The sequence below is a fragment of the Mesitornis unicolor genome, unplaced genomic scaffold (assembly GCF_000695765.1).
Source record: "Mesitornis unicolor isolate BGI_N332 unplaced genomic scaffold, ASM69576v1 scaffold25614, whole genome shotgun sequence".
NCBI lineage: Eukaryota > Metazoa > Chordata > Aves > Mesitornithiformes > Mesitornithidae > Mesitornis > Mesitornis unicolor.
The window spans coordinates 6,321-15,861 of record NW_010179745.1 but is presented as its reverse complement, the minus strand read 5'-3'; the positions used below and the strand labels follow the sequence as shown (position 1 = coordinate 15,861).

At 45.9% G+C, this 9,541-nt stretch overlaps 1 protein-coding gene across 1 annotated transcript in view; it reads left to right on the top strand.

The window, feature by feature from the left end:
* The window catches only part of KLHL36 (kelch-like family member 36), a 12,906-nt gene extending 3,856 nt beyond the window's left edge, over nucleotides 1-9,050 (top strand). Inside the window, exons 2-4 of the mRNA XM_010182888.1 lie at nucleotides 41-1,114; nucleotides 1,978-2,135; nucleotides 8,324-9,050. Of these exons, the coding sequence (XP_010181190.1) occupies nucleotides 41-1,114; nucleotides 1,978-2,135; nucleotides 8,324-8,879 (1,788 nt within the window). The 3' untranslated portion in view covers nucleotides 8,880-9,050. The remainder of the gene's footprint in view (nucleotides 1-40; nucleotides 1,115-1,977; nucleotides 2,136-8,323) is intronic.
* Nucleotides 9,051-9,541: the final 491 nt, after the last annotated feature.

The window sequence follows — 9,541 nt, the reverse complement described above, 5'->3', positions numbered from 1 at the left end:
CCTGCTGAGAATAACGCCTGCCTGACGCTGTTTATTCCAGGTGTACAGGTGGGATGACCACTCCAGTCTGGTTCTTCAGAGCCTGAATGAGCAGAGGCACCGAGGCCTCTTCTGTGACATTGTCCTCGTGGCGGATGAACAGAGAGTCCCTGCCCATCGCAACCTCCTCGCCGTTTGCAGCGACTACTTCAACTCTATGTTCACCATTGGCATGCGAGAAGCCCACCAAAAAGAGGTTGAACTTTTTGGAGCCTCTTATATTGGTCTGAAGGCTGTGGTGGATTTCCTCTATGGCAGCGAGCTGTCTTTGGACGGAGGCAATATCGACTACGTGCTGGAAACAGCTCACCTGCTGCAGATCTGGAAGGTGGTCGACTTCTGTTGCGAGTACCTGGAGAACGAAGTCAGCGAGGAGAACTATTTGTACCTGCAGGAGCTCGCCTCCATTTACAACCTGAAGCGCCTTGACTCCTACATCGATTCCTTCATCTTGCAGAATTTTGGCACGCTGTCTTTCACCCCGGACTTCCTGCAGAACATTTCCTTGCAGAAGCTGTGCCAATACCTGGACAGCAGCAACGTGCAGCAGGAGTGCGAGCACGACTTGCTGCAGGCTGCCTTGCAGTGGCTTACCCAGTACCCGGAGAGGGAGAACGAGGCTTACCAGGTCCTGGATAACATTCATTTTCCCTTAATACCTAAAAGCGACCTCCTCCACCGAGTCAAGCCTGCCGTCTGCTCTCTCCTTCCCAAAGAAGCAAACTGCGAGGGGTTCATCGAGGAAGCGGTGAATTACCACAACAACGTCACGGCTCAGCCGGTGCTGCAGAACAAGCGGACAGCCCTGCGCACCTGCGAGGAAAGGCTCCTCTTCGTGGGTGGGGAGGTTTCTGAGCGCTGCCTGGAGCTGAGCGATGATACCTGCTTTTTGGATGTCCGAAAGGGGCAGTGGGTAGCAGAAACCCCTCTCCCCGCCAGGCGAAGTCACCACTGCGTTGCAGTCTTGGGAGGCTTCATCTTCATAGCCGGAGGCAGCTTTTCAAGAGACAATGGAGGGGATGCAGCTTCCAATCTCCTATATAGGTATGATCCCCGCTGTAACCAGTGGATAAAGGTGAGACTTAAGCTGTATTATTTCTCTGTTTAAAGTCCTTAATGTTTAGAGTGTTTTCCCCTTTTCGGTGGAAGGACAGGGCTCATTAGCCAACGTAGCAACACTTCAAATGGAAATTCAAGTTATTTAAGTTGAAAAACCAGTTACTTGAACCCTTTTTGGGAATGGTGAAGTTATACACGTAGCAAAAGAGTTTGGGGCAGATTTTCATCTTCAGTTTCAGATTTGGGCAGCTCATCTGTGAAATTGCTGGTCAGCAGCCACCTGCAACTCTTTAGATTACTTCTGGGAATAATGCTAAAGTGGATTTACAGAGGTGACTGCTCAGGTCCTCTTTCTCAAGCAGTAGCACATAAAACTAAATGAAAACTGGGTCTGATGTAAAAAGAAAATGTCTCTGACACTTGTCAAATGTCTCTGTGCTGAATGTCTCTTAGAACAAGGGATTCACTGCCAGCCCTGCTGTAAAACCTTGTGGCCAGTGCAGGACCTGTAAAATATTGCACTGCTCCCCTATTTTGAACCAATCGTCCTGTGTGGTTCAGTTGTGTTTCTGAGTTATTCCAATTTACGTTTCTTGCGGAGTTTTGGAAGGAGGCCCATGTAACACAAACCTTTATGGAGTGATCTGTCTCTTGGGTGTTTTCTGTTGTCCCCCCCTTTTTTTTTTTTGGAAATGAATGCTATGTAACATGCTACTGCAGAAAACCAAAATTATTTTATGAATATAACAGATCAAAACCAGTAGCTCTCATTCTCAAAGAAATGGGAAGAAGCCAATTCTATCCTTAGACATGAATATACCTTAAGTCGGCTTCCTTACCGGATGTTTGAAGATGTCAGCGTGTTACTTCTTTTGACAGGTCGCCTCCATGAGACAGCGCCGCGTCGATTTCTACCTGGGAGCCATCACTGACATGCTGGTGGCTGTTGGTGGCAGGAACGAAAACGGGGCACTTTCTTCAGTTGAGACCTACAGTCCTCAGAAGGATTCATGGTCCTACATAGCAGGCTTGCCCAGGTAATGGACGTATTTGGAAACTTACCCCACGTTTGAAGAACGGTAGCGAAGGGAGCTTGTGTGACTTCAGCTGATGAACGGCTGTCCCTAGAAAGGAGGCAAGGAGAAATGGAACCAACGTGGTATCAGCAAGCAACAAACCGTATCAGCATTTGGTATCTGAACAACCATCTCATCCAGGCTGTGTGCCCCGTGTCAGCTTGATTGGTTTTAATTTTTGGCCTGTGGTATGTCTGAAGGATGGAGGGAGAGCTCTTGTAATTTCGCTCTACTATTCTTAAAATATTTTTCCTAGGTCACTTGGAGTTGAATCTTCTCAGAGGTGCCATTTAGATCTTGATCAAAGGCTTTTATAATTGATTTGGCCTTACTTTGTCACCTCGGTGTGATTATTTTCCTTGTAAGATGTTTCTCTCTGGCTGCTCAGGTTGGCTGTTGCAGATAAACCACATTTACCTGCATTGCTAATAGATAACTCGGGCAAATGTGACTTCTCTTTCAGTCTGAGTTAAACCTTGGCCGCTCTGCTTTTGAGGGGCTTTAGTACTGCAGCTCTTGTAACAGCAGCCCAGGACATTGCGAGTGTTTTGAATCAGCATTTGAATGGTGACTCTGTGAGAATGGTAGAGTGGCATTTCATCTGCAAACAGCTATTCAGGTTTAGTAACAGTTCACATTCATGGAAATTACAGGGGCATGGGCTGTATGGATGGTGTTTTCATGATGTCCAAAACCCGTGCTTGCTTTCTTAGTGGCATCACAAACAGGATGCTTGCAATTTGATTGAGGAGTTCAGGGTTTTTTTCCCTTATTCCCTGAGCTGCAGAGCTGCAGAGCCAGAGGCAGCCAGTGAAGGCACAGGCGCCTGTTGCCCAATTCTATTTTGGGCAGGTGCTGCAATGCGAGTCTGATCCAGGCTAACAGCTGGGCTCGAGTGCTCTTCAGAAGCAGGATGCTTTTTTTCCATTTTATTTCTGCTCGCATAGGCAGATCTAGCAGTTGAGGCTAAACGCAGGCTTTCCTCGGAAGCTGTATATGAGTGTTTTCAGTTCCTAAGCCCTTCTGTGGATTGGGGTGACCTGTGAGATCCCAGTAACACCTCACAGAAGTTGTTGCTGAGCTTTTTGTTCGCTTGCTTTTAAAACATTTCCATTTTTCAAAGCAATGTAGATGTGACCTGATGGCCTTGTATGTTGTTAGAAAAACACTCACTGGATTGTTTTTCTGCCTGTTCCTACTGCTACCTACATGGTGGCTTTGGGAATTTTGCAGCTGCAACATTAAAAGTGAACTTTGACACGGAGGGGGGTGTTAATTTTTGATTATATTTCTTAGCTGATCCGCTTGGGCTGGGCAGAAATCCCCCTTATGGGACAGAGCCCACTTACAGTGACTTAGCTGATTGCTACCCTGCAGGGTTAGGCTGTAGTGCAGCAACTATTTTAAGTTATTCTGCATCCCCAAAAATCAGTTCTGCATCCTCTCTCCTCCCGCTTTCTCTGGCCTTGTCCCGTGCAAACTGTCCCCTGTGCTCAGGAGTTTCTGCAGCTGCATAGTGAACTAGACAGCTTTCCACTCTTCCATGTAGCTGTTCTCGTGCATGTTAATATGCCTGTAGTTAGACCTTAATACACATTAGCACTTCAGATTTTCTGTCGTTTCAGCCTTCTGTCTTTTGGAGAACTCTTGCATTGGGCAGTGTATTGTTTGCAACAACCACTTGTCTGCACAGAAGGGATAAAGTTAAGAGAACTTTGTGCAGGTTGCAAAAGGCAAAAATCAGTGCAGAGGTGGAGAACAGAAAGAAACCTTTGAGTGCAGGGGCAGGCAAATGCTGCCTGAGCACAGAGAGCTGTGGCTCTGGTAGGTGTGGGTGGCTGCTGAGTATGGGCAGTCCTTTCCTGATGTACTCGAGACAGATTTGCTGAGAGCAGAGGAAGGATGAGAGCATTTTGTGGTCTATTCAAGACTAGAAGAAAGCATGCTTCCTTCTGCATACTCCTATTTTCCCTTCAACGCACTCTTGATCTGATCTCCGTTTTCTTCCCCACCACATACTCTGGTTTCTCAGACTGATTTTAGGTACTGGTTTTACCCAAATAACATCTTTCCCAGCCCTATTCTAGCAGCAACTCTTTCCTCCTCATGCAGAGGAAATCAGAAGCTCCAGTCCTCTGCTTCCCGATTTCCTGATCAAGCAACATATCCCCACATCACAGCTGTGCTTCCTGCACTTTTCTGTCCTCTTCCCTCTGAAGAGAACACGTGTAGGTTTTTTGTCCTCTTAGGACATGGTCACCAGAAGCAGGGCCCCTGCACACAGCTCTGGTGTTGTTTCTGAGTGCTGTAAGCCAGCAACGTCCTGGAAGACGATGCCCTGGAGTGCCAGGCACACGTTGAGGTCATTCTGGGGTGTAGGCTTGTGTAGTTTGACTTGAGCTTGGTGGGGTTGGATTCTTGGAGGCCGTGTTTGTTAAAGCTTCCACTCTAAACATCCAGAAAATAACTTTAATTTCTTTTGTTCCCAAGAGTTAGAGCTTGCCTTGTGTGTGGAGGTTTTCAGGGGAAGTCATGCTTCTCTAAGGAAGAGCTTTGCAAGCTCTTTTTTTATCTCTTCTTCTCCCCACCCTCTTCCCAGCCCAACATGGTCAAAACAAGATGTTGTTTTCCCTCACCACTTTCTTGGAAGGAGCTGAGCTGTTTTGCCTGAAATAATGCTGCCTTACTGGAGAAGAAAACACAGCATCTTGAGGCAGATGCTTAGACTTCAGCCAAGCAAAGGGGTGGACCTGGTCCAAGTTTGCTACAAGTGCATTTTGCCTGACTCATTAGAGTCCTTGCTTGTGGGATACCTTTCTCATTCTTCAGAGAGGTCCTGTATTTCTTTTTCACCATTTTCCCAGGCTCTGTGGGAGCAGTTGCTGCCACAGTTTCTAGCCCGGGAGGGAGCAGCAATTGCTGACAAGCTTGGCAGAGCAGAAGTTGGTGCAATGCGTTCTCATCTTGAATAGACCGTGAAAAAGTCTGCTGCAGACAGGAGTGAAATTAATTGAGTGGCCCTAGGTTAAAATTTGGCAGAACAACCAACAGCAGTTGGACGGGGAAATGTGTTGGGACAGGTTCACGGGTGATGGTATCTGCACTGCTGGTTGTGTCATGAATAATCTCGCAGGGTTGCAACAGGTGGACACTGAGATTTGGAGCAACCACAGCTCGCCTGGACTTTGATTGGGGATGGGGGTTCCCAAAGCTTTATCAAGTGAGGCCAGGTGTTCTTCTGGTCAAGAAAAGAAAAGGGAGACTTTCTAGCATTTACTGAATGGTGTTACGGTGTCAGAAACTGTGATTTTTCAGCGTTGTAGCTAGGTAAGTCGTTCAAAATTGGCATTTGGCTCTAGCAGACGTTCTGAATCGAAACTCCTTTCTCCTTAATGCCTCTGTCTTTCTGGCCACTCTTACAGATAACACTGCCAAAACGCTCGATGCTTTCTGTTGGAGGCTGTCTGGATAACTGTACTGAGGTGTCCTGTTCTGTTGCACATTTAGGAATGCTTCTGTTTAACCAAAGGGCTTGCAGAAAGGGTTCTTATTGATTGTTTTCAATTTGTGCATTATATTTCATGCAGTTTTCCATTAACGCGAAGCTGAGTGTGTGCAATTTTGGATGAGAGTTTCAGAATTCAGGCAAAGTAAAACACCTTTAGCGTATTTCAATGGGTAATCTCCCTGTATTGGAAAATAACAAATTGATGGTTGATTTGATGCTGCAGATATGATTGTCTCTTTCAAATTACTCTCGTAGCTGTTGCTGTTCTCTAGACATACCCATTGATTGAGGCAAAAAGAAAAGCATCAGTGCTTTTTCTGTAGCAGCCTATGCCAGGCTGAATGCCTGAGCTAGAGAGAAGATGCCTATTGCTTGCTCACCTGTACAGAATTCCACTTTCCAGTTAGCACAGGAAAACATTGAACTTGCTTCTCAAAAGGTCACTGCAGTTTTTCGTAACTTACCATCTTTTTTCTTTTCCAAATGCTGATGTAATACGATTGCTATCAGCAGCGCAGTAACCCTGGGCTTTGTGCTGGATGCAATGTCATTGCACTTTTCTCCTCCCAACTCCTCAGAACTATCTGTGACCTGACACTGCCTCCACAGCAGAGTGCCCTGCACGTCCTCCACGTAGCTTGCTGGTTCAATGAGGGTTGAAAATCAAGTGCAGTTTTAGAAAGGAAATGAATTCAGGTTGTCCATCCAACATCCCAGATAGGCGGTCTGCTTTTCAAGACCCATTCCTGTGTATACAGAGAAGCAAAGACCCTACCAACTAAACTGGGTGCTGCTGGAGACTTTTGCTCCCAGTCCTTGTCCGTAAGAGACCACAAACAAGGTGGAGCAGCACCTCTGTACACTGCACCTGCCATAGCGTATCTCAAAAGCTGGAGTGCATGTGCTCAGGGAAATTCATGTCAAACAGAAGCACCAAGCATGAGTTAAGTGCTGCCATGGGTAGGCACCTGGTGAGCTGTGCCATTTCTGAGTTGCCTTCTTAGCTAAAGTCTCATAACTAAGCCTTAGTCCTCTCTTTTTTTCTTTATTTCTCTTTCCTGAGTGGCTAAGGAGCAGCACAGTTCTGGAGTCGTCTCTGCAAGGTCCCCAGGGTGGTGCTCCAGCCCCTATAGCTGCAAGGTCTGTCCTCACTCAGCATTCTTAGGCCAAGCGTGTCAAGGATTTTTCTGTTTTTAGGAGCAGGAGCCTGTTAAAATATCTGATTCAGGCACTGGTCAGGGCTCAGAAGCTTTGGTAGGCATCTAGAATAAGAAACTTATTTCAGCTTTTCTCAGTGTTGTGCTTTCAGGGTAAATGCGGGTTTTATTTTCTATTTCACCTTTTCCCTTGGCACAAAAGCGCTTGGCACTTCGACGTGTGGAAGAAGTTATGATACCGTTTGTGTAGCTGAGACAAACGATTACTGTGTGAAATAAAAACAGCTCAAGGTTCTATCCACGTTGAGTTTCGTGTTCAGGCACGGTTCAAAAGCATTCCAGGCTAAACTAATGTTAATGTAGGTTTGTCTGCCATGGAGGTTGAGTTGTCTTGAGTCTTCGACTACAAAGGATGGTAGTAGAGGCTCGTGAGCACAGCGTGGTGATTATATTGCTCTGCAGCCCCATAGGTATTAAATTGTTTGGGCTCTTTGTACCAGTGTGTGAGCCCGTTTGCTGTGGCTGGTGCTGCAGCTATGCCTTTGACACCCTCCACACCTGAGAACAGGAAAAAAGAAAGGCATGTGCAGGAAGGGTATGTTCAAAGGAACTGAGGCTGTCTCTCGCCTTTGCATTTGACTTCTAAGAGCCCAAAGGGTTTGGTCAGGAATATCCCAGCGTGAAGTTAAGAACAGCCTCAAGAGTTGGGTTTGTAGTGGCTTTGTTATAGCTGATCAAAGAGGTTTTCTCTCTGCCCTGAGGAAACGGCATGCATGGTGTTGGTTCTACCGTCTCATTTTGTCTTATTTCAAATGTGGACTCTGATCTGTGATTTGACTGCGGTCTGTTGCCTTGTCTTGAGGTGACCAAAGACGTTACCACCTGTAGAGCAGAAGTGGTAGAGCAGGTGATAGCTCATGAAAAGGATGCCACATAGGTCATGACCGCAAATAAACTGGGCTGAAGCTGTGGAAGGGGAAGACGGCAGTAGTTTTCTTGTTGGTTTGCTTTTTTTTTTGGTTAATTGCTACTGGTAAGTCTGAAAGGTATCATGAATATTTCCTCTTTCTGTCATAAAAACCCTTGCTGAGATGTGGATTTGTAACTCTCTGGCCCTCTCAGACTGATCCAACCCAAGCACTGGAGCAGGAAAATGGGAGTGGAGGCCATGCCAACTAGGGTTACTTCTGTTGCATGACACCCTGTAGAGGATGCCCTAAAAATTGATTGTCATACCTTAGTGCTCTGTAGCGACCAGGTATGAAAAGGATGCCATAAAAAGTGGTTGTGTACCTTAGCACTCTGCAGCCCAGAGCAAAGCAGTGTGAATAAGAGCAGTTACTTGGTAACCGAGAGGATTAGGGATTCTTCTGTCTTTAGTTACTATGTATTTTCTTCTTTAGCACCAGTCCTCATTGAACGCTTATATATTTTGAGAAAATCCCTACGTACTAAGTCAGATTGCTCTTGTTTGGCTCTTCTAGGTTTACGTATGGCCACGCTGGAACAGTGTACAAGGAATTTGTGTACATTTCGGGAGGCCATGACTACCAAATTGGGCCCTATAGAAAAAACCTGCTGTGTTACGATTACCGCACGGATGTCTGGGAGGAGAAGAGGCCGATGATCACTGCCCGCGGGTGGCACAGCATGTGCACCTTACAGGACAATATCTACTCCATCGGTGGCAGCGATGACAACATCGAGACCATGGCTCGTTTTGACATCCTGAGCGTGGAGTCGTACAGCCCTCAGTGCAACCAGTGGACCAGAGTGGCTCCTCTGTTGCAAGCAAACAGCGAGTCAGGGGTGGCGGTTTGGGAAGGCAAAATTTACATCCTCGGAGGCTACAGCTGGGAAGAAACGGTCTTCTCCAAAACGGTCCAGGTTTATGATAAAGAGAAAAATAAGTGGTACAAAGGAACTGACTTACCCAAAGCGATCGCTGGGGTGTCCGCGTGTGTCTGTGCATTGAAACCTAAAACAGAGGACAAAAAGAAAAAGACGAAAACAAAAAAGCATCAAGACCGGGGAAGATGACTACTTCTGGATAACCACCCGTTGATGGTGGACTCCAAAAGAACCTTGTATTTAATCATTTCTATCTAACCTTGGTTCTTTTTTTTTTTTCTTTCCAAATGGGGGGAAGGCATCTTCTGAAACATCAGAAAATGTACAGTTGAATGTGGTTTTTGGATTGAGCTCCTGTTTAAGGTGAAAACAACAAAATAAACCAAAAACACACCGCTCCTGCTATATAGGGGGTGATACGGCAAGAGATTACACCGCTCTCCTGAATGTTAAGGCTTAGTCTTTTACTTCTGTGGTTCATGGCATTTCCACGTACATTGTATGATGTCGATGTTGTAAAAATAAGATTGAATCTGTGGCTGAGACGATAATATCAAGGGGGAGGAGACAGAGCAGTGAGTGTCTGGTTTGAAGTTATAGAGCAGTTCAAAGGAGTTCAGAAGCAACTGCAAAGAAAAAATGAAACGGATCTTCGGTGTTGTAAATCTTGAATTTTTGTAATGTTCAGTTTAATTTACGATACTTTCTTGAGTTGTTAGTATCAGATTTCTGGAGATGAGTGTTCAAAGCGAATATTGCTTTTGGTGAATGCAGGTCAGATCAGCTTGAAGAGCAAATAACTCCACTGTACTCTTAAGATTACAAAGACCTTAGCGTGTGGCTAAAGAATG